Source organism: Bombina bombina, chromosome 5 (genome assembly GCF_027579735.1).
Source record: "Bombina bombina isolate aBomBom1 chromosome 5, aBomBom1.pri, whole genome shotgun sequence".
Classification (NCBI taxonomy): domain Eukaryota; kingdom Metazoa; phylum Chordata; class Amphibia; order Anura; family Bombinatoridae; genus Bombina; species Bombina bombina.
In genome coordinates, this window is record NC_069503.1 from 943029281 (window position 1) to 943056331 (window position 27051).

The following is a 27051-nucleotide window of genomic DNA, read 5'->3' on the forward strand; positions in this document are numbered from 1 at the left end:
CTTAAACAGTAAAGACGGTGTTGCACCTTCTTCACTAAAATCAAAGTATTAATTTTCCAAGACAGATCTTCAGAAATGTGAGTTCCCAAAAATGTAAAACTTGTCACACATTCAACCATAGATCCATTTATATAGATAAGTAATGTGTACAACGTTTGGACTTTCTGTAATCAATAATAATCTCTTTGGTCTTTTTGGTATTGAGATCCAGATTATTTTCAGCGTACCATGTCACCTGGTGCATTACCTCCTCCCTATAGGCTGCCTCATCGTTATTACTGATCTGGCCTACTACACTAGTGTCATCTGCAAACTTAATAATTTTATTAGACACATACCTAGGCAGGCAGTCATAGGTAAAGAGGGAATATAACAATGGACTCAGCCCCCAACCTTGTGGAACACCGGTGTTAAGGGTCAAGGTGGCAGATATATGATTGCCTATCCTTACTGACTGAGGTCTATTTGTCAGGAAACCCAAGATTCAATTACAGACTTACAACTTAGCAGGAATAACAGTGTTGAATGCTGAGCTAAAGTCAATAAACAGCATTCTTACATAGGTATTGCTATGATCCAAATGGGTTAGGGCAAAATGTAGTGCTGTAGAGATGGCATCTTCCATTGACCTATTCTGATGATAGGCATATTGATTAGGATCTAATGTAGGTGGTAAGCAAGTTTTAAGATGGGCCATGACCAGCCTCTTAAAACATTTCATATTGCTGCTCTGTCAACCTGCTAATACATATCTCTTAGAATCTCATAATTTTCCAGCAGGGATGTTATGATGAATTTTTATCAGTTGGATATCTATTTTACATAAATGTCCAAAAAGGAGCAACATCACCAACAAAGCGATTCAATACTTATTTATTGGGACATCATACAAAGACACACAACGTTTCGGTCTAACTGACCTTAATCATGTGGTATATAATATTGCCCTAACACACTCTATATAAACCTAAAGTGGACGGAGTCAAGTACCTATGCAGGTGTTCCACATTCTGGATAGTACCAACATATCAATTCTAAATCTCACAACCCCATCTAGTGGTAGAAGGGACATCCATCTATATACAAGTGAACCTAGAAAACAACACAAAATTTCTTCATATAATATAAAATATACAAACAACACAATAACATCTTTCAGAATCTATACATTAATACCCTTTATGGGTGAACACATTTCATTTAAAATATATAACATAATCATTCTATAATCCTTAACAAAATTCATAATCCTTAATGAAATTTATAAGGTAACATTCCAATCTATCTCTTTATTCATCCCAAGGGGGAGCAAAGACTGCAAAGTGTAGATCCAAAATGTCTCTCTACTCTTAAGTAATTTGTGTCTGTCACCCCCTCTTCTAGGTCTCCTGATCTTTTATATTATTTGAAATCTCAATTGCGAGATGCTATGTCCCGCCTGAAGGAAATTATTTGAAACAGGGGCATCCCTCTTGCCACAGCGTATATTTGACTTATATTAATTTATTCTATCTCTAACTCTCCGAGTAGATTCCCCAATATAGACTTTGGAACAGGGGTATTTAATGAGATATATAATATATTCAGAATTACAGGTAAAAAAAACCAGAATCTTAAATTTTCTCCCACTCAAAGGATGAACAAAATTATCCCCGTTAATAATGTTATTACAGTTACAACAACCCAAACATGGGAAGCAGCCTACCTTAGGGGTTGAAAGATAAGTTTGGATAGATTCCTTATTGGGACCAATATCTGCTCTTATTAACACATCCCTTATATTCTTACAACGCCTATAGGCTGGCATCGGTAACTCTTGGAACTCTCTGATATTAGGGTTGAAATCCTTCAAAATAGACCAGTGTTTTCTAATAATAACCCTAATAGTATTACTCTGGGGGCTAAACTGAGACACAAATACCATTTGTTTATTCTCTTGTTTGTCTTTTCTCCTTTCCTTACAATCCCCCCTCAAGATAGAATGTCTAGATATGTTATTAATTTCACTAATCTGTTGTTGTATAAGTAGCTTAGGATAACCTCTCTGCAAAAAAATATTAGGGCTATTATTAGAAAACACTGGTCTATTTTGAAATATTTGAACCCTAATATCAGAGAGTTCCAAGAGTTATTGATGCCAGCCTATAGGCATTGTAAGAATACAAGGGATGTGTTAATTAGAGCAGATATTGGTCCCAATAAGGAATCTATCCAGACTTATCTTTCAACCCCTAAGGAAGGCTGCTTCCCATGTTTTGGTTGTTGTAACAGTAATAACATTATTAAGGGGGATATTTTTGTTCATCCTTTTGAGTGGGAGAAAATGTAAGATTCCAGGATATTTTATATATAGATGGATGTCCCTTCTACCACTAGATGGGGTTGTGAGATTTAGAATTGATATGTTGGTACTATCTAAAATGTGGAACACCTGTATAGGTACTTGACACCACCCACTTTGGGTTTATATAGAGTGTGTTAGGGCATTATTGTATACCACATGATTAAGGTCAGTTAGACCGAAACGTTGTGTGTCTTTGTATGATGTCCCAATAAATAAGTATTTAATCGCTTTGTTGGTGATGCTGCTCCTTTTTGAACATTTATCTCTGTTTTAGGGGTATAGGCAGGACCCCTGGAGCGTGCACCCCCTTTTTGCAGACAGTGCTAGGCTATTTTGCATATCTGTTTTACAAACAAGTTTCATTGACTCTAAGCAAACATGTTTCTTTGCTGTAAATAAAATTGAGTATTTACAAAATGTTACATTTTTCCTGCCCATTTTATTTTTCAAGTTTGTTGGGGCATGTGACATATTAGTTTATTATAAAAAATAAATTATTCCTGAAGCCCTTGGTGTCTTCAGCCTCTTCTGGTCCTCAGTAATAGGCTCATTTTCTTCTTCTTATACTCTAGAAATTGAATTTTGGAAGTTATTTGCTAGTAATATTGATTAGCTAATCATTTCAACCAATAAGGATAGTTAAATAGCAGGCTAACGGTCCACAGCCTTATGTTGTGAATAAAAAGTTGTTTTAATGAGAATTCAAGGTAATCTATAAATGCTATTTTTACCCCTATCTGCTAGTAGTAGAGTTTGTGTAAGAAATTATACATAAAAAAATAAAAGGTAACCAGATATACTACAGGTAAAAAAAAACTTTATCCAAACAATTTGGGACCAGAAAAGGTTTGTATTTTTTAGAAAATTTTGTTTTTTTGAATATCTGCATCTTTAAAATAGGACAGTTTGGAGATGGGGTGCAACCAAGTGTAAACAATAATATCTTATGTCATTTAGGCAATATTTATACAGTATAATAAAGCATATACATACAACCTAACGGTAGTTTGATATCGCTTAATACTTTTGTATGCACAGTACCCTCAGAAAGATAGTACAGTACTGTAATCAGAAAGGTAATATTTGTTGTTTTAAAACTCAGGCAGAGAATATTGTGCCTTACAGGTAGGGGGAAAAGTAATTTTTTTATAATTTTATTTTTAAAAAAAATATTAATTAAAAAGTTTGTTTCAGAATAAATTTGGATTTTGGAATTCCGGATTTGGTGATTTGTACCTGTAATCCACATCCTTACAGCTGAAATCTATCCACTCACAATCCTTGATATGTACACCATTCATTTTATTTATTTCCTTATGAAATATGAAATGTTCCATCACTATAAAGTACATGCAGATCAAAATGTATAATTAAATAAAAATAGGTGTAAATAAACAGAAGTCTTTAGATGGCGTTGCTGCTTGAACATCCAGATGTCAGCTAACTGCTATGTTTCTTTACTAGATAGCTCCCCAGAAGAACCAGTTAACATGAACACTATTGACAATGGGATAAACAGCATATGTGCTATATGTGCTGACAGAGCTACAGGCAAACACTATGGTGCATCAAGTTGTGATGGGTGCAAGGGGTTTTTCAGACGAAGTATCAGAAAAAGTCATGTTTATTCTTGCAGGTAAGTACGGAGTCAAATATAGTATATCAAGGTAATGTATATGTATGACTTCTTATTCTTGCATTCTTATTTTTTTTATTTGTGCTGAATGTTACAGCAAATAACATATAAGGTAAACTTTTATTGATATGCAAACTTTAAAATATTTAAAAGTCTGATTGAATTCACAAATGACAACAACAGAAAACAGATCTGCCAGAATGCATTAAAAGGGCATGGAATTTAAATTTAAACTTTCAGGATTAAGATAGAGTGTACAATTAAAAAAAAAAAGCAACAACTTAAAATTACCTCTTTATCTTGGTATGGTTTATCAAAATATTGCTCCTTTTGGTGAGAGCATACTTAGGTACTCTTAAGAGCATTATTTGAGCACTATATGACGGCAGTGTATGTAATAATGTTAGGCACATTGAGTTTAGAATACATGCATGCTCCTCAATCTAATTTAGTAGGCTTTCATTGAATTATCTAAGTTTTAATAAAGGATAACAAAATATAGAGGTCAGTTTGATATAAGAAGTATTTTTATTAATGTCACATATTCTATCTGAATCCTGAAAGTTTAATATTGAATATCATGTCCCTTTAAATAAAAAATATTACATATATATATATATATATATATATATTCATTATGTGGTCAGTTTGACTTAACAAGAAGATACAAATTTGGAAAACAATTCAAAGTTATGTTTTATTGTTCACAGGGTTAAAAATACAGGGGCATAAAAGTCAAAATTAAACTTCCATGGTTCAATTTACTTCAGTTACCAAATTGACTTCTTTCTTTTGATATCCTGTTGAAAAGCATACCTAGGCAGGCTCAGACGCAGTAATGCACTACTGGGAGCTACATGGGGATTGATTACACACATATGCTTTCTTTCATTGCTTCACAAAATGTTTTAGCTATAACCCAATATTGCAGTAATACAATGTTCTAACATGTTAAACTATTTTTTCTTTTCTTTTAATGGCTACAAATCAAACTATTATTTAGAAGGCTAAGAGTTCTCTCATTGGCTAAAAAGTAAATAGCTTCTAAAAAGGAAAACATTAAGTATATCCATCTTTTCAAAATTCAAAGCAACAAATTAAAGGGACAACACTGCTATAGCTACCCAGTAAGACTCAGATTCATTTGTGTACAAATTGATTTCAGTGCATTTTTCCTCATTGAGCACAGAGAAGAGAAATAATCTACTCAAGGTCTCTTCTTAGTTGGCTAACTGTGTAATAAGTATCAGAGCAAAGGTTATGAACATAAGAATGTCTGTGTTTACATAAAAAAAGTTGAAAATCAGCAATAATTTCTGATTGCTAGATTAGTAGTGTTTTAAAGGGATGTTCTACTTCAGAATTGTTTTCTTTGAAAAGATAAATAAACCCTTTATTATCCATTCCCCAGTTTTGCATAACCAAAACGGTTTTATTAATATACTTTTTATCCTTGTGATTACATTGTAATCCAAGCCTTTGCAGACTGTCCCCATGTTTCAGTTCTTTTGACAGACATTTATTTTAGCCAATCAGTGCTGACTCATAAGTATCTCTACAAAATTATCTATAAGGCACACATGAATTAGCACTATCCACAGCTGTAAAAAAACTGTCAAAATGCATTCAGATAAGAGGCGGTCTTCAAGGGCTTAAAAATTAGCATATGAGCATACCTAGGTTTAGCTTTCAACAAAGAATACCAAAAGATCAAAGCAAATTTGTTGAAACAAGTAAACTGGAAAGTTGTTTTAAACTGTGTGATCTATCTAACCCATGAAAGTTTAATTTTGATTGGACTGTCCCTTTAATTTTCTTGTAGATATAATCAATAATTCATTCAAATGTAATGTGTTCCCTAGCTTGTACCAATGACTGCTGCTTGTGTTTCTATTAGGATTTATTTAATTTTCAGAAATGAGTCTTGGTAAATATTGAAATCCAGCTAAAAATTAAATTTTTATGGCAGATCATGGAAATATTTTACGTTTCTATTACAAATGGAAGGTCATTTTAACAAATAATAAAAATAATTAAAGGATCATAATACTGAAATGTTTAAACACTTGAAAGTGATGCAGCATAGCTGTAAAAAGCTGACTAGAAAATATCACCTGAACATCTCTATGTAAAAAAGAAAGATATTTTACCTCAAAAGTTTCTCAGTAGCCACGTCCCATTGTAAAGGACTTCTAAGCAGCATATCAGTATGGCTTGTCTGGACAGCAGAAGGAGCGAGCTTACGTGCACACTCATCTTATTTCCCTATTCAGCGTAAGGAAGTTTACAATGGAATCTCATGAGAGTTAAGTGAAATCTCATGAGATCACATTAAAATAGTTCATGACCTCAGCACTGCTGATGCTGATTGGCTGCTGTTCATTTCTTCCTTTATTATTTTTTTTTTGCCTGCAGCTGAACAGCATCTGAGTATAACTTTTTACACAGAACTTACTCTGCTGAGCTGAGGAAATTGTGAGGTAAAATATCTTCCTTTTTTACATAGAGATGCTCAGGTGATATTTTCCTGTCAGCTTTTTACAGTTATACTGCATCAGTTTCAAGTGATTTAACATATGAGTATTATGTCCCTTTAATTGATCATGTTAAAGGCGTTAGATCAACAACTTTTATTAATACCATTCATTTTCAGATTCTGCTTGTGTGTGTTTGAATGTGTGTATTCTAGAAAATTAGAAACTACTTCTAAGATCTAATGTAAATTAAACTATAGTTCCAGAAAATTGTGAAATATTCTACTTTTAAAAATGAAAATAAAATTTACAGCTATTTTTTTTTCTTCATTTAATCCTCTAGATTTAGTAGACAATGCATTGTTGATAAGGACAAACGAAACCAATGTAGATATTGTCGGCTAAAAAAATGCTTCAGAGCTGGAATGAAAAAAGAAGGTAAATGTTCTAATTGATTTCTCTTAATTGTAAACTAAACTTGATCTGAAAGTGATTAGGGAGGATTTTCAGTAATGTTCCTTTTGGGTATATATATATATATATATATATATATATATATATATATATATATATATAAATAAAACACGGAAGGGAACTGCACTCTCATACCGGACCGGGTACACATCCTATGACCCTGCAACATGCTCAGCCCTGGGTGCCACTGGCACTCACAGGAAGCTGTGCTGTCCCCAGAGCCACAAGCAGTTAACCCCAGACAGGTCTGGGTGCAAGAACCATAGGGAAAATTACAAAACAAATTAATACAACACACAGAGAAAACCCAGCACTCACTTACAAGCTCTCAGCTAAGATTTAAAAGCAAAAATGGAAAGGTTAGTCACCGCATCTGGCCAAATGGGACAAGCTCAGGTACCACGTCAAGGTCCTCTCCAATACCTGAGACCCTAAAACAGCCACACAATGCAAGCTTTCAAATCCAAACAAACTGAAAACAAAAAAAGGGTGCACAGGAATATGTAATCTCCCTAGACATATACAAAACACGGAAGGGAACTGCACTCTCATACCGGACCGGGTACACATCCTATGACCCTGCAACATGCTCAGCCCTGGGTGCCACTGGCACTCACAGGAAGCTGTGCTGTCCCCAGAGCCACAAGCAGTTAACCCCAGACAGGTCTGGGTGCAAGAACCATAGGGAAAATTACAAAACAAATTAATACAACACACAGAGAAAACTCAGCACTAACTTACAAGCTCTCAGCTAAGATTTAAAAGCAAAAATGGAAAGTTTAGTCACCGCATCTGGCCAAATGGGACAAGCTCAGGTACCACGTCAAGGTCCTCTCCAATACCTGAGACCCTAAAACAGCCACACAATGCAAGCTTTCAAATCCAAACAGGGTTGCAGGGTCATAGGATGTGTACCCGGTCCGGTATGAGAGTGCAGTTCCCTTCCGTGTTTTGTATATGTCTAGGGTGATTACATATTCCTGTGCACCCTTTTTTTGTTTTCAGTTTGTTTGGATTTGAAAGCTTGCATTGTGTGGCTGTTTTAGGGTCTCAGGTATTGGAGAGGACCTTGACGTGGTACCTGAGCTTGTCCCATTTGGCCAGATGCGGTGACTAACCTTTCCATTTTTGCTTTTAAATCTTAGCTGAGAGCTTGTAAGTGAGTGCTGGGTTTTCTCTGTGTGTTGTATTAATTTGTTTTGTAATTTTCCCTATGGTTCTTGCACCCAGACCTGTCTGGGGTTAACTGCTTGTGGCTCTGGGGACAGCACAGCTTTCTGTGAGTGCCAGTGGCACCCAGGGCTGAGCATGTTGCAGGGTCATAGGATGTGTACCCGGTCCGGTATGAGAGTGCAGTTCCCTTCCGTGTTTTGTATGTGTCTAGGGTGATTACATATTCCTGTGCACCCTTTTTTTGTTTTCAGTTTGTTTGGATTTGAAAGCTTGCATTGTGTGGCTGTTTTAGGGTCTCAGGTATTGGAGAGGACCTTGACGTGGTACCTGAGCTTGTCCCATTTGGCCAGATGCGGTGACTAACCTTTCCATTTTTGCTTTTAAATCTTAGCTGAGAGCTTGTAAGTGAGTGCTGGGTTTTCTCTGTGGGTTGTATTAATTTGTTTTGTAATTTTCCCTATGGTTCTTGCACCCAGACCTGTCTGGGGTTAACTGCTTGTGGCTCTGGGTACAGCACAGCTTCCTGTGAGTGCCAGTGGCACCCAGGGCTGAGCATGTTGCAGGGTCATAGGATGTGTACCCGGTCCGGTATGAGAGTGCAGTTCCCTTCCGTGTTTTGTATATGTCTAGGGTAATTACATATTCCTGTGCACCCTTTTTTTGTTTTCAGTTTGTTTGGATTTGAAAGCTTGCATTGTGTGGCTGTTTTAGGGTCTCAGGTATTGGAGAGGACCTTGACGTGGTACCTGAGCTTGTCCCATTTGGCCAGATGCGGTGACTAACCTTTCCATTTTTTCTTTTAAATCTTAGCTGAGAGCTTGTAAGTGAGTGCTGGGTTTTCTCTGTGTGTTGTATTAATTTGTTTTGTAATTTTCCCTATGGTTCTTGCACCCAGACCTGTCTGGGGTTAACTGCTTGTGGCTCTGGGGACAGCACAGCTTCCTGTGAGTGCCAGTGGCACCCAGGGCTGAGCATGTTGCAGGGTCATGGGATGTGTACCCGGTCCGGTATGAGAGTGCAGTTCCCTTCCGTGTTTTGTATATGTCTAGGGTGATTACATATATATATATATATATATATATATATATATATATCCACAATGAAATGCACTCTCAGGCAATTATGGATATCAAACAGCCAAAATTGTATTTACATTGTGGGGAAATTTATATCCACTTCATGTTTGGCAGTTTGATAACCAAAATTGCATGAGGGAGCAAATTGCATGAGGGTATAACATAATTGCACCCAGGTAGCTGACATTCAGTGGGTGGATCTGCTATTTGGAATACTATATATTTATATTTTTATATATATATATATATATATATATATATATATATATATATATATATATATATATATATATATATATATATATATATATATATATAGATATATATATTGTGTATATATATATTATATATAGATATATATAGTTTTAAAATATAGTATACATAACCTACTTTCCTGTCTACATAATTATCTGATTAAAGGTTTTTGAATACAAAAATAATAATTGTTTAATGTTTAAAATATTATTAATACTAATAATAATTTCCATCATCAATAATGATGAAATAAGCAATTTCAACAATTACATTTTAATAAGGGCAATGTTCAGTTACGTCAAGACATCTATTTGCTTTTTTTTTTTCTTGTTTTCATAGCAAATCACATCTCATAGACTGTTAAAGGGACACTGTACCCAAATTTTTTCTTTTGTGATTCAGATAGAACATGCAATTTTAAGCAACGTTCTAATGTACTCCTATTATCAAATTTTCTTCATTCACTTGGTATGTTTATTTGAAAAGCAAGAATTTAAGTTTAGATGCCGGCCCATTTTTGGTGAACAACCTGGGTTGTCCTTGCTGATTGGACAGCACCAATAAACAAATGCTGTCCATGGTTCTGAACCACACATTTGATGGCTCCTTAGCTTAGATGCCTTCTTTTTCAAATAAAGATATTAAGAGAACGAAGAAAAATTGATAACAGAAGTAAATTAGAAAGTTGCTTAAAATTGCATGCTCTATCCGAATCACGAAAGAAAAAATTTGGTCTCAGTATCCCTTTAAAGAAAAAACAAATAATATATTTAATATGAGGCATTTAGTAAACAAATACTTTTCAACTGCATCTTACTGGGGCAATCTGGTTAGTGCAATATATGATAAATATAGCCAGTTAAAAAGTAAAGTATAGGGCATGAATGTTAAATATTTTTAATCTATGTATTATAATATATGATAAATATAGCCAGTTAAGAATTTACAGAATAGGACATGAATGTTAATTATGTTGATTCTCTGTTTTGTACAGCTAAATAGTATAAAATGTAATATATATTTCATATTTTGTGAAACAAAGAGGGGGAAACAATATCCTATGCCATAAGTCTAGCAAACTTTTCAGAAATTATTTTTTATTAGATTGTTAATGTCACCTTATGTGCTAAATAACTGTTATTAACTGTTATAAAAAAAAAAGGAATGACATAATTTGGTTTTATAGTGTGTAAAAAATTCTACAGTACACGTGCTATTTACAAATAATTTATCAGTTAATAAAAGTATTACAGTTTGGACCAATTATATTTTAGGATTTTTTTGATTAGTTTTATAATCATTCTGTGGTTGCTTGTGTGTAAGAATCATAGGAGCAGAATTATATCATATTATTATTGGAATAATAATAATAATAGCAACTTGTATAGCGCTTTTATCCGGGTTGGACTCAAAGCCCTTTACACAAGGGATATTTACATAAGAGGGTCAGAAGTTACAGATTTTAATCCTGAAAGGCTTGTGTAAACAGGTAGGTCTTGAGTCTTTGTTTAAAAATGTCCAGAAAAGTGGTTTCTTTCACTGTGGTTGTGAGAGTGTTACATAGAGATAAGGCAGCATGGCTGAAAGCTTCTGGGCATGTGCTGATCAAAGCATGCGAGTTTTGACATAGGTCACTAGTAATTCTTTTAAATAGCTTGGTCCCTGGTTATGCAGAGATTTGTAGGATAGCAGGCCTATCTTGAATAGTATGCACCATTTTATTGACAGCCAGTGCAGATAGTGAGGGATAGGTGTTACATGGGAAGATTTTGTCTAACCATTTAGAAGCCTTGCTGCAGTGTTTTGTTCCAACTGAAGGTGATCGAGTAGTTTTTCTGGGAGACCATAATAAAGAGCATTGCAATAGTCCAAATGTGATGTCACCAATGGATAGATGATCGGGGGAAGATCTTATGTAGGAATCAGGTGCTTGAACCTGGCTATATTTTTTACATTAAAGAATGAGGCTTGCACTGTGGCTGATTTGTAATGTTTCAGAGAAAGTTCACTGTCAAGCATAACACCAAGAATTCTTACTAGATTTGATATTTGTAGTTTTGATTCCTCACATTATAGACAAATGTGTTGATCTTGCTGCAGCTAAGTTATCATCATCTATCTCTACCCATCACAAGTACTTCTGTTTTGTCTGGGTTTAGTTTAAGCCAATTAGCACTTATTCATTTCAAGAGATCAGCAAGACATTCATTCACTGTTTCTACTGGAACATTTGAGTTTGGCTTGAAGGAGATGTTTATATGTGTGTCATCTGCATAGCAGGGGTAGCTGAGGCCATGCTGTCTTATGCTATCTACCAATAGCATGGGAGATAAGATGGAACCCTGTATGACTCCACATGCCAAGGGGACTGGTGCGGAGGTGCAATCTCTGGATAACTCTCTCTGGGATCATCAGACAGACTAAGCAATTTAGCTACAATTTAGAATTTAGCAGTGATATCAATCAGTACAAAAGTGAAATGTTTCTTGTGGGTTATCTTAGTTTTCATATTATTCTATGTGAACAGAAGTAGATTTTAAGGTACTCTTAAAAACAAAACTGTCCACATGCTCAGTAAAGTTTTATCCCTCAAATGTTGTTTGAGACTGTCTGAATTTAAGGTAATGTGGAATTAAAAAGCTTTTACTTTAAAAGAGCAAATCATGAAATCTGGTTATAAGGGCAGTTAGTCTGCAAGTGAAAGCATTAAATAGTGCTCCACTCGTAATCTGGCCCTTAGTGAATATTATTTGTAGAGACAGCATGTTTGAACACATTACCACTGATGTGTTTAACATGCAGATAAGGCTAGTTCCTTATGTACACTAACTAGAAAGAAGAAAACTAATTTAGAAATAAACAAGAGCCAATGTAGCTTAGGGGATAGAGCAAACTGATGTCTCCTGCACCTCCTAATACATAAGCATGTAAGGACCATGATTGGACAACCCGGCTTATGTTGAGTAGGTGCTTGGTTAAAATACTCTAGATAATCATATGTTGTTATAGACATAGATCATAGTTATTTATTCAATCATAGTTCCATCTCTCTACCATTTCTCTAGAAATGCTTATCTTTTATACTAATAATTAATTAATTTGTATCATATTACACTTTCCATTCTCAGCTCAAGTTTATTCATAATAGAGTTATTCAAGAAAAGGTTTATTAAAGGGCGATAATTAATAAATTAAAATGTCTTCAAAAGGATGTTTCAGTAGGAGTAAAAATCCAATGTAAAATGCCAAGAAATGTCTTATATTTTTGTACTACACGTTGGCTCGTTTATTATTATTATTATTATTACTTATAAAGCGCCAACATATTACACAGTAACATTAAGTATACAGTAATGGAGTACAATAATAAGAAAACATTTATAGAAAGCAAAAGTACACAGTTTCAGAGTACAATAATCAGAAGACATGACATCACTGTGAGCTGTAAACCATCTTTACATACAATGCTTAAGAGGACAGGTGGACTTATGAACTTACATTCTTAATGGAGTAAATGGGGAACATGAGGTAGAGAGAAACATAACAAGTAGAGACATCTTAAAGTAAGTTGTATGCATCCCTGAACAGATATGTTTTTAAGGAATACTTGAAGTTTTTGAAACTAGAGAAAAGTCTGACTGAGGGAGGCAAGGAGTTCCTTTTGATAGGTTCCAGTTAAAATGTGTTTACAAACAAGCAGTATATTCAGATGATCTTTCCCGGAGATACACTATTTTTGAATTTTAAGATTTTTTTTTAATGTTAATTTTATATTTGATATTTCAATCAACAGGGTTAATAATTTCTTATTAAAGTGGTATTGTTACATTGTTGATTATCTTTTTAATGTATTACATTTCCATCTTGCTTTCTAAACGTGTTTCCTCTAATGTAAATGGCAATATTTAAAAAGATAGCACTTGTGCAACTGAAGTTTTAAAACTTTATGATCTCCCTGCTTAAAGTAGTATATTAAGTGCTATATGTATTAATTACTACTATGCCAAGTATGATGTATTTTGTTTATTTTCAAAAATATTCTGAATATTATTATGATTATTAGTATCATTTATTTGTAGATATTCTCTCTATTTGTTTGTATCCCTTTTTTTCAGTTCAGATTTTTACTTTTATTTTAGCTGTACAAAATGAAAGAGACCGGATAAGCACAAGAAGGAACACATTTGAAGGAAACAGTGTTACCTCTATTAATACCTTGTCACAAGCAGAAGTTCTTTCTCGTCAGGTAAATATATGTTTAGACAATCAATTTAACAGTATGTGATCAATTCTTATTTTTATTTTTCTGTTTTTTTATGTAATGCCCTCATTACATATTTAACAAAATATGTCTTAAAGGGATACTAAACCCAATTTTTTTTCTTTCATGATTCAGACACAGCATGAGATTTTAAGCAACTTTCTAAATTTTCTCCTATTATCCATTTTTCTTTGTTCTCATGCTATCTTGATTTTAAAAGGCAGTACTGTAAGCTTTAGAGCCAGCCCATTTTTTGTACAGCACTTGGGTAGCACTTGCTGATATGTGGCTAAATGTAGCAAACCAATTAGCAAGCGTTACCCAGGGGCTGAACTAAAAATGGGCTAACTCCTAACCTTTCATTACTGCTTTTCAAATCAAGATAACATGACAACAAAGAAAAATTGATAATAGGAGTAAATTAGAAAGTTGCTTAAAATTGCATGCTTTATCTGAATCATGAAAGAAAAATTTTGGGGTTAGTATCCCTTTAAACATTGTTTTAAACAATAGTTACATGCATAAAATGAATTGTTATAGCTAAATCCTCAAGCTTTGAATCCTCTGTATGTCCTTTTTCTAGATAAGTAAAAATGGGACATTTCTGTAACTAGTGTAATTAATTTAAACTTTGTTTTAGCTGCTAAAAATGATCATGATTTTCAACTTCACAAAGCTGTCAGAATACTGTTTTTCAAAAGTTGCATAAAAGAAATTAACGTTAGCACACACATTTTCAATAAAATTATAGAAATCACAAAGGGCCAGACTACAAGTGGAGTGCTAAATATCACTTTTGTGAAAGCGCTAATGTGCGCTGGTATTACAAGTTAACAGCAATGTGAAATGCTCCACTTGGGTACTGGGGCAGGCCTATTTGCGATGTTAATGTTATCCCTTATAAGAATCCCTTTGCACTATATTGGGTTGCGCATTGCCTCATTAAGTTCACGAAATTTGTAACAGCTTTACTAAGTGATCAAGGCATATCCTCCTTTTTGCTTATTCATATACAATCATGATAGAAATTGTTGGTGTATAGACGTTGCTATGACAACGTTGACATTTACGTTATGACGCTCCGCAAGTCGGAATATTTTGATGACGTCATGTCCACGTGTCTGATGGCGATGCGTATGTGGTCGCAGTGACTATGTGATAAGTATAAAGGGAGCATGTACACACTTGTTTGTCATTGATTTTAGGGTGTTCGTTGTATTTATGTGACATTTGACAAAGGCACAGTAATGTGCCGAAACGTTATGTCCTCTTTTTAAATTTATATCAATAAATGAATTAGTTTTAATACAAAGACCAGTGAGTGCCTGTATCTTTTGATCGAATTTATATATATATATATATATATATACAGAGAGAGAGATAGATGATTAGATAGATAAATAGATAGATAATGTAAAATATATAATATATATATATATATATAGCATTATAAATACAACTGTGAATAATATACTAACTACAAATAGGATAGGATGTGGGATAAATAAAATATGTAACTATATATTTATAAGTATATATCTGAGCTGTAATTTTCCTCTAAAGACAGCAAAGTCACAAATGGGGGTTTAGGGAAATGTATCCCTTGACAACAGTTTTGTATGCTTGCAAAGGTTTTTGAGGAAGTATGTGAAAATGCAGCAAAACAAAATTCAAAGTCACCTTACACCAGCCAAATAATAATGCTTTACATTTCCCTGTAAATATTGTAATCTCTTTATGATCAATGAGAAGTTCCCAATATAAATGACTTCACTAAAAATGAAAATATATAAGTTCTGTTTGAGGAGTGACAAAATAAAATTTAGACTTGCAGAAAGATAAAGAAGTAATTTGGTAATGCAATTATGCAATCATTTGCAGGAAGGTGGCATTGTTAAAAATTGTATTTGCTTTCCTGTCAAGGCCAATGTAAAGTAAGATTTGTATCAACAGTTCAATAACCATTAAATAAAATATTGCATTACGGCAGCGTGCAAAATATTGTTTAACATTAAACTAGAGCCAGTTAAGTAATTACTGGTATAAAATATACATATATTAAAGTGTCAGTAAACATTAAAAATAATGTTATATAATTCTGCACATAATGCAGAATTATATAACATTATATTAGCGCAAACGTTTTAAAACAAAATTTCCTCTTTGAATTTAAAAAAACCCCTGCTGTTTTACAGACCCGCTCTCTGTGATCTTCTGAGCGGGTCTGTTTTTTTCAAACAGCGCATCGGGCCAGCTGTATAGTCACAGCCCGGCCCGACCGCGCCATAGCACTAAGTGCAGCTCGCTCCTGTTGTCTGACAGAGCAGGAGCGAGCTGCACCTATTAGTGCTATGGCGCGGTCGGGCCGGGTTGTGACTATACAGCTGGCCCAATGCGCTGTTTGAAAAAAACAGACCCGCTCAGAAGATCACAGAGAGCGGGTCTGTAAAACAGCAGTTTTTTTTTAAAATTCAAAGGGGAAATTTTGTTTTAAAACGTTTGCGCTAATATAATGTTATATAATTCTGCACTATGTGCAGAATTATATAACATTATTTTTAAGGTTTACTGTCCCTTTAAATACAATACAAATCCCCAAATCCGGAATTTCAAAATCCAAACTTACTGAAATCCAGACTTTTTAATTAATATTTTAAAAGAATAAAAATTATATATATATATAAAAAAAAATTGCCTTGTAAGTTACAATCTTCTCTGCCGGTGTCTTTGCTTTCTTGTGTTTTTAAAATGCAAAAATTAAGTCTACATTTATTTAAAAAAAACAAATATTACCTATCTGATTATAGTACTGTACTCTCGCCCTGAGGCTACTATGTATAAAAAGTATTACATATGATAAAAAACTACCCTTAGGTTACATGTATAAGCTGTATTACGACATGTAAATAATGCCTAAATGACATAAGATATTATTGTTTACACTTGGTCCCATCCCCTCTTCAAATTGTCCCATGATGCAAATATTCCAAAATAAAACTATTTTGAAATACAAACATTTTCCTGTCCCAAGCAGTTTCAATAAATGTTTTTCTACCTGTACTATTAAATACAATAGAATTTTATAATCCACAAATGCATAGTGAAAAGACAATAAAATAGCACTTGAATTTTTATTAGCAATAAAATACATATTTTGAGACATTTCAAAGATTGATTCCAATTCCCTAAACCCTATTTTATGTGACAGCCATCAGCCAATTACAGACTCATATATGTGTATACTAGAGATGTGCGTGGGTGAAAAATTTGTTTAATCTGAGTAATTTGTTTCAGATTTTTCCCAATGTCCATTTGCGCCAAATTTTATTCATGTGGGCATTGGTTTTCGCTGAAAATTGGATTCAGATTAGTTAACGTTATTTCCAATGGATACAGCAAATATGTACAGCTAATTTTTTGAAAAAAAAATCTTACATTATATTATTATTCAATACTAACAGAACAAACATATAGTTGAATGAATTTGAGTTAATCACCAGCTCACAGAGGCATATACATTGACTAAAACTCAGAACATGCAGTTAGGTAAAAGTGAATGAAAATGTCCACGCTTCCCCTAGTCTCCCACCTCCTGTGCTAGGTTAAAGCTTGAATGGACAAGCCTATATGACTAAAATTAAACATTTAATGCATGATTGTCTAATATCAGTCATTAGTAATAGTATGGCACGATTGGACAGGGTTCAGTATTACTAGACATTTGCATTTAGATTCAGACAAATCTATGTTAGTCCAAATATTGCCTAATTTGTGTATTTTTTGTTTATTTGTTATTCTTTTCATGCAAACAAAAATCTGTGATAAACCCCCTACAGCTTTATGCTATAAACTCCTAAACAGCTACAACTCCCATTGCAATATAAACTCCCTACAGTATTAACCCCTAAACTTCCAAAATCCCATTGCAATAAGCCCTCTAAACTATTAACCCCTAAATGGTCACAAAACCCATCACATTAAAACCCCTACAATATTAACCCCTTCTCAAGAAACCCCCTCTCTATTAACCCCTAAACCTCCACAATCTGCCTATAGAAGGAGCTCTTTTTTAATTAGCCAATAGGAAAAAAGCAAATTCTATAGGCTGATTTGAATTTGAATTTAAAATCAGCGAGAAAAAAAATTGTTTCTCTCCTATTTGCTGTTTTTTTTTAAGAACTCCTTCTATTGGCTGATTTGACATTGAATTTAAAATCAGCCAATAGAACTTGCAGGACACTGGCAGCCAAGAATCAGAGTGCTACGGGGACAGCTTAGAGACAGAGCACCTAAGAAGCAGAGGTGGCATCACCACCAAGGATCCTCGCCAAAGAGGAGCTGCCACAGTGAAGCTACCACCAGACCCCTTTGCCTATTTGCATTATGTTGGATCAAGAAAAGAAGAGAACCCTTTAAATTGTTGGATTAAAATGGATCAAGAAAAGAAGAGGATCCCTTTAGCATTTGTATTACTTTAGGTTAAAGGGTCAGGAAACCCCAACATTTTCTTTCACGATTTGGATAGAACATACAATTTTAAACAACTTTCCAATTTACTTCTAGTATCAAAATTGCTTTATTCTCTTGTTATCATTTTTTGTGAAGGAGCAGCATTGCACTACTAGCAGCTAGCTGAACACATCTAGTTAGCCAATCACAAGAGACAAATGTGTGCAGGCACCAAACAGCAGCTAGCTCCCACTAGTGTAGGGTATGTGCATATTATTTTTCAACAAGGAATAACAAGATAACAAAGCAAATCTTAAAATAGAAGTGAATTTAAAAATATCTTAATTATTACATGCTCTATCTAAATCATGCAAGTTTAATTTTCACTCCCCTATCCCTTTAAAAAAGAAGAGAATACTTTGAATGGTGAGTAATAAAGATTTGGGAACCAGGTTTAGTGTTAGTTTTTTAGGGTGTTTTGATAGGGCTTTAGTATTCATTCTGTTTTTGTACTGCAGTGATATAGAGAATGCTCTGACCCGCTCTCTACGTAGCCAACAGTGGCACAAATACGCAGCACGAACTTTCATCATCTGTTCAAACTCATGTCATCATACATGCTGGCAAAGTAAAAAAGGAGTGTCAAAGAATTCTGATATATTGCTGTGTCTCACATTTGTATAAATATCAATACACACTGAGAACAAAAACCTCAATATTAGCAGTCCAGATTTCAAAGAATATTGCAATTGTAAATAAATGTTTACAGCTACATGCTGACTTTATATTTGATACTTTTAAATATTATAACATTTTATATTATATTTTCATTTATGATGATTTCAGATATGGCAGATTGCAGTCCGATACAATACTTATTTGATTTTTTAAAGTTTATATAGAAAAAGATTGTATATTGATATTCGGATGATACTTACTGATTTAAAAAAATCTTACAACGCTGCAGCCGTGTGCAACACTTACTTGTAAATCGTGATCTGGAACTTACAGTGACGTAGCAAAGAATCCACTTTAGATAAAGTGCACATGTGTGAATTGTGCACGTTCACATTGTCCATCACCCTCAGAAGTCCTCTGAAAGAACAAAGCGTATGCACAGCTCTTCACCTTTCCCCCCCGCACGGAATGCTGTATGATAAACACTAGGATTTAATTTGAGGTCAAAACGTCACATCTGAAAAAAATAGAGCAACTAAGTGGGCAGGCAGGGTGTGGTTAATTTTGAAAATAGAACAGAATGATAAAGAGGCAATTAACCTAATACATTATAAAAAAAAAATTAACAAAACATTGGGCACAAAAACATAATTTTTATTCTTGTCACGTTAAGTTTAGTATCACTTTAAATAGTGTAGGGTTTTGTTGCAATGGGAGTTGTGGCAGTTTAATGGTTAATAGTGTATGGGATGTATTGCAATGGGATTTTGTTGCAGTTTGGGGTTAATAGTAGGGGCTTTATTGTGATGGGGTGTTGCGTCAGCTTAGGAGTTAAATAGCGTAGGTAGGGGGTTTAATGTTTTTAATACAGGCATTTTATTTGTTTAAGGTATTTCATCAACAAAACAAATGAACAAAATGTCAGAAGACCTGAAAGGGTTTGAAATAAAAAAAAAAATGATTTGTCCAAATCGAAACTTTGTCCGATGCACATGCAGATAGCCAAACAATATAGCTCTTCTGGCCCTTCCTGCTTCTTTGCAAACTTTTTGGAGCCAAACAGCAAGAACAAATGAACAATTCAATTTGGTCAACCAATTATTTGTTCTTTGTCCATTCATCTGTTTGCCGTATCTGCACCAAGTCAGACAAATGTGTATTAATCCTAAACTGAATGCACATCTCTAGTATATACTGTAATCTCTTGCTCATGCTCAGTAGGAGATGGTGCCTTGGGAAATGTGCATATAAAAAGACTGAGCATAATTTGATAATGGAAGTCATTGGAATGGTTTTTTTCATTGCATGAATCATGCATCATGAAAGTTTAATTTTGAGTTTAGTGCCCCATAAAGTGTGTAGTAGAAACAAAGAATTCATTATTATTAATTGTGCCTTAGTTTATCAGGAAGAAATACTTGACTGATAAGAAATAACAAATGTTTGTAAAGAGACATTAAACAATCAATAAATGCTAGATAGAAGAATATATTCATAATCAAAGAGTAGCCTGAAAATAATATGCAGAAGTATTTTCTAAAATTATATTAATAGTTTAAACATACATTGTACACTGTTTTTCCCCCCTATCATTATTGTAACACCATTTTTGAGTATGTCATCTAGGATTAGAATAGATCCAAAGAATGTATATATATATATATATCAGAAAAGGAATGTAACCTGGGCGCTGTGAATTCAGGGTTTAAAAAGTGAAATATGCTACCAAAATCCACCTATTGTGTTATCTGGCTTCCCTCAAACCCAGAAACACAATAACAAAACAAATGTGAAATAAAAGGAGATTGTGAATTGGCGCAAAGCTAAAAATTAAAAATGAATCCTACACTATTATATATAAAAATAATAAATAAATATACACAATCTTAGTTATAATAGACCACATAAGGTTTTGAATATATATATATATATATATATATATATATACAAATATCCTAAATCTCAGAGTATTAAGATCAATTGTAGCAGTTACATTGAAAATAGAAATACATAAAAAGTCCCAATAAAAAGTCCCAGTGATTTAAAGATTATGTGCATTAAATTAAATAGACGTAATCAGCTAGCAGTTCATAAAAACGAGAAATTGGAGACAAGGATCCTAGTCCCTCTCGGGCATCTACTTAAACTCTTCTACCTCAATCTATATGAGGTAAGGGCCGCATAGTGTAGGTATGGTCTTGTCACAAACACCAGGCAAATCTTATCTCAACATTATATAGTAATGCTATCCAACTTTGTCTAAGGATAAAGTCACAGATTACATGAAAGAAAAAGGAAACACACAGCGAGTAGCATATGGTAATGAGCTCACATTTGAAAACCTCAATACATAATTAGGTAATTAGAAGCACTTCTACACATAAGTAGTGAAAATGTATCTCAGGCTGAGTGCATCATAAGGACATCAAGAATCATAATAATGGTGTTTTTCTAAAATAAACCTTATGAGGTATATTATAACTAAGATTGTGTATATTTATTATTATTTTTATATATCATAGTGCAGGATTAATTTTTAGCTTTGCGCCAGTTCACAATCTCCCTTTTTTCATATATATATATATATATATAAAATTAAATCAGATAATAAGCACTCACTGGATTTAAGCACAGCACACTTTTATTAGGCAGTGACGTTTCGGGGCATTCACCCCTTCTTCAGACAACCCAAAATGTGATACAAGCAGTGTTAAATACCCAACAAGCCCCTCCCCAATCTCAATTCAGCCAATCCAATAAATCAAATCAAATCAATAGGAGATGATAATACATCTCTTGTATACAAAATTATCATCAAAACAAGTAAACATCAGTGTTTCATCATGAATAGTATATTAGATGTGCAAGGTCTAGTAAGACCTACATGTGAAGTGATATTATGAAATAGTGACAAAGTTAAAAGTGGATATGGAATTATATCCAAAATATGCATTATTATTCATTACGCACCATCGATCAACAGTCAATGATTAGCACGTCAGGCTCTATTAAACTAATAAAGCTGCAAAAAAGGGGAACATATATTCATATTACAAGTAACACTTATAAACAACAGCAAACATATCCGCCATTACTTACCACGCTCAGCTCAGCGTGTTCGGCGGTGGGCATGGTCACCAACTCTGATCAAACCCATGTGACCAGAAACCGATCAATCACAGAGCCGTATTAGGCGTTACCGTGGCAACAGGCAGTGAAACATAACAAGCCCACATAGGAGCGGCTCATAGCAGCGTGCTGGCGGCAGGTTGTCACGGCAATGTCCCATACTACATATACAATCCACCAGACAGTACATACAGTGGTTGAGATGGCAATCGATACATTGTATTATGTATACCCAATCACAAGCATGCACACAAAGAACCGTAAACAACAATATGCACTGTGGATGGATAATAGGTCACTGTTATACCTGACCTCAATAAATCGATAACATGCAGGCTGTCATAAATATTATAAACAATGTATAGACACCCACACTAGTCATTCTGAGTAAAAGCCAAGCAGGACTGGTCCTATATATACATATGGCAGCGAGTTATATGGCATAAAGCCAAGTGAACTATAGTACAACAACAAGTAATAATAAGACAAAGATAAGACTATTATGGGCATAGCAGCATAATCACGTGAATTAGCCTAAATAAAAATAGATAAGTCAAAACTAAACCACTAAAAAGTCAAACCTAAATTGGAAAGGACTCTTGTCATAAGCTCACAGACCGCTCAAAGACTATTACAGGCTAATTCCTCACATTTCATAGGTGTAGCAAGTACCGTGTACCACCCAGCTGCTAATGACTATTAGTGGAAAGGCCAGTTATCCTATGGGAAAATATATGTGACTAATAATAATAGGAGACCATCATATGGAAGCTGATCTCATGTCATAGGCTCTGCGCACAAATCAATGCTAGTGTAAGGCTACTCATACCTAGAGATCCACGTACCTAAGCCACCTGCTTATACCCATCAGAACATATAGGAAGGTTTCTTGTCATAGTCTCAAACAGCTATTTATCTCTGCGATGGAAATATCAGCTTTATGTCTCCAAGAGTATGGCATTGAAGGATGGATTGTGTGTGGACTCTCAGTATGCCCACAGGGACACTATGGATTGTGCGTGGACTCTCAATTATACCATAAATGGTAGTATGGTAGAAACATCACAAAAAAAAGATGTTATAAAAAAACAGATGTTATAAAAAACAGTGCCAGTCCACATTGGTGTTTAATCCGCCAGGTTGTACCGTTCCCAGTCTATGGATCCATTTAGCTTCAATTTGTAGAAGTCTCTTCTTTCTATTACCCCCTCACCTTAATGTTGGTACATGGTCGATAAGGATGAAGCGCAGATCCTTCACAGTGTGGTTCATCTGTAAAAAATGATATCATATATATATATATATATATATATATATATATATATATATATATATATATATATATCCAGCTACTCCTCTGCTACCCTGGTGACGTTTCACATAGGAAGTAGTGAAGACATAGATTTTCTTTAACAAATTAATTTTAAACGCCACCGCTTAAAACATGTTGGATGAAACAAAATATTTTTTTGTTGTGCAACAAATTATTCATTCAAAACTAATTTTATCAGTGCACATATCTAAAGTGTTTTGAAAATCTTACTAAAATTTCAGCCAGGACTACAGGCCTTTTTTATAGTCTGCCATAAAAGGGGGTGCTACCTTTATTGCCCACTCTGGAAGAGGCCTGGTTAGAAACCTGACCTTAGAAAAAGCATAAATGGCCATATTTCCTTGCCAAATCCCTTGACACAGATATCTAAGCTAGTACAGTATTAGGTTCTGTTTTTACTCCTTTTTGCTTTAAAAACTGTTGCTTTGTGTAATTTTTTGTTAACTCTTTTTTATATAAATGCACTGTGACTCCTTTTTGTTCATAATAAATGATCATTTATTAAGAATTTGCCTTTTTCTAATTTTTAAACCTTGTTACTTATTTTTGAACTGTACACAAAATTCAAGATGAAGCCTTACTAGCAATCTGTATAGTGACATAAGGACCCTGCTATATCTGCTACCAATACTATTTCATTGTTATTATTATTATTATTATTGTTGTTATTATTATTAAGGAAAATAAAAATTTTTAATTAAATGAAACAATTTAAATTGTTATTATTGAGGAAATTATTATTTTACTCCTTCCAATAAAGTACAAATAAAAAATTTGATTAAATAGGAATGACTGGAGATAGTTCACCTCCCATCAATTTACAATTTTTATCTATATATTTTAAGAGGTATTTAAATAAATTAGCAATTTTCTCAAAGAAAACAATGATTTAAATAAAATATTACTGACTAGTGATTTAAATCATGATTTAAATCGATTTAATTTAACTCATATTCACCCTGCTTTAAACAATGTAATATTTACACAAGAATGATTCCTAGTATATATGTATTATTTGTGTTAATGCTTTTAACAAGTTTAGTGTAATGAAAGACTATTTGGAAAGAAAAAGGGACATTATACTTATATGCTAAATCACTTGAAAGTGGTGCATCTGACTAGAAAATATTATATTGACATCTACAAAACATCTACAAATCTGCAATTTGTATGAACATCTACAAATTTCAGTCCATTACCTGGAGCTCTAATCATATCTACATGAAAAAAACAACCCTCAAATGATCATAATATCCTGATTATTGATAGAATTCTATCATTAATCACATTTTTCAATATAAAAATCTGCAGAAATGGAATGGATAGAATGTGACAATCTGGACAAAGTATACACGTTGAACCAAATGCAGTGATATTTGCATTTCCTAAAGGTAAACTGTCATGATTTAGACAGAGAGTGCAATTAAAAAAAGTTCTAATTCACCTCAATTTTGCTTTGTTCTGTTTCTGTTTGTATCCTTTGTTGAAGATTAAACCTAGGTGGGCTTACAGGAGATTAGGTTGGTTCATGTGTCTTTAGCATTCAATAGCAGCAGCGTTTATAACATTTTCTACAAAAAAATGTATTTTCAAATATTAAACTCTGTCATGTCCTTGAAAAAAGAATTGTCCTTTATTTGAAAGTTGGGATTTCTCTGTAATGCATCTTAGTATTATGTTTTGTTGATTTGTGATTTTCAACATGTTTCATTTAAATGAAATATACTGCTGTACTGTTTACTTATTTTTACTCTTGTGACACACACTTTCTCATAATATATATACTGAAGCATAATAATGCTATTATATTTGACTTTTGGCTTTGAATACATTGTTATTATGCATGTTCCACTTACCACTATTTGCACACTATCATAAATATGTAGACAATGGTATTTACTAAAGGGTTTTAACACATTTGATGTTGTTTGTTCACATGGCATACATATCATCCAAGTATTTATTTGGTGGAATTTCTGAAGGACATCTTTTTACAAGCTTCTAGTGTGATTTTATAGTTTAGCAAACAAAATCTCATTTCACCTATAACAATTTTTGTCCATAGTTTTATAGTTTTAAATAGCTTTTCTCATTTAGCTTTAAATGTATTATCTTATCCACATTATTTGCAATATATTCTATTCAGTTTTACAATTATTTAGGGCAAGATTACAAGTGGAGCTGTATTTTTCGCTTCCGCTAGATCGCTAACTCTGTTAGAAGTAAGATATTTGCCCTAGTTGGGCTGTGCTTGTATTTTAAGTTAAAAAAAAACAGTTTTTGCTTTAGCGGTAACCCGAATAGTGCAAAAATGTGAACTTAGAATATTGTGAGTGCATTCGCGTATACCCCCATTAGAGTCAATGGAAAAAAATACTTGGGAAAAAAATCTAATACCACTCTCGCACAAACACGATTGCCTATTCTTATTTGCACTAAACCGACATGAAAATATGAATATTTCATATTCCAATGTGCTATACATAACTGATTATGTTCTATGTATTCCTAAATACATATTTCTACATATATCTGATTGTTTTTTTGCACAAATATATATTTATACCTATATACTGTATCTATATGGTTATATATAGGTATAGATATATACAGATATATATAGGAATATCTATTTAGGAATACTGTACATAGAACATATTATGCTGTGCAGAACATTCGAATGTGAAATATCTATAGTAAATATATAGTTAAAACCTATATTTTATATATTAATATTGCATAAATATGTTTTTACATGTTTTCATCTACTTAACAGCAAAGGGCTCTAATGCACTTATATATATGTCTGTATATTTATACATATGTGTTTATATGTGTATATTTTCCTCACATATTAGACCATATGTCCTATATACTTATGTTTCAAACATAGGCCCCTAGTTATCAAGCCGTCAACCGCAAATACGTTGGAATTCCGCAGCGTATTTGTGGCGAGGCTGATTCGCCTTAGTTATCAAGCCCTACACACCGGCAAAAGTAGAATATAGTGACGTAAGCTTCGATCCGCCGGACCCAGTCCGACACAGATTGATTCTTACGTCACTCCAGATGTTCCGAATGCAAGTTCAGCACAATCTGACTACTTTTGCTAGTTATCAAATGACTAGCAGGTACGCTCTGCACTTTTCCGGCCCAGCGTACCTGGTTTTCAATCCGCCTCCCTGGAGGCGGCGGATCCCATAGGAATCAATGGGAGTCTGACCATAGTGAAAGTTCATGTTCGCTGCTGCACGACATCCCATTGATTCCTATGGGAAACGTCTGCACCTAACACCCTAACATGTACCCCGAGTCTAAACACCCCTAATCTGCCCCCCCTATACAGCCGCAACTTAATAAATGTATTACCCCCTAAACCGCCACTCCCGGAGCCCACCGCCACTCTAATAAACTTATTAACCCCTAAACTGCCGCTCCCGGACCCCACCGCCACTCTAATAAACTTATTAACCCCTAACCCGCCGCTCCCGGACCTCGCCGCCACCTACATAATACCTATTAACCCCTATCCTGCCCCCCCTATACTGCCGCCACCTATAATAAATTTATTAACCCCTATCCTGCCCCCTTATACCGCCGCCATCTATATTAAACTAATTAACCCCCCTAACTTAAATATTATTTTAATAAATCTAAATAAAATTACTCTTATTAACTAAATTAATCCTATTTAAAAATAAATACTTACCTATAAAATAAACCCTAATATAGCTACAATATAACTAATAATTATATTGTAGTTATTTTA

At 33.9% G+C, this 27051-nt stretch overlaps 1 protein-coding gene across 1 annotated transcript in view; it reads left to right on the forward strand.

Annotated features, from left to right (window-relative positions):
• The window catches only part of HNF4G (hepatocyte nuclear factor 4 gamma), a 269988-nt gene that overhangs the window by 205337 nt on the left and 37600 nt on the right, over positions 1–27051 (forward strand). The window contains exons 3-5 of the mRNA XM_053713161.1: positions 3809–3980; positions 6798–6892; positions 13572–13678. Of these exons, the coding sequence (XP_053569136.1) occupies positions 3835–3980; positions 6798–6892; positions 13572–13678 (348 nt within the window). The 5' untranslated portion in view covers positions 3809–3834. The remainder of the gene's footprint in view (positions 1–3808; positions 3981–6797; positions 6893–13571; positions 13679–27051) is intronic.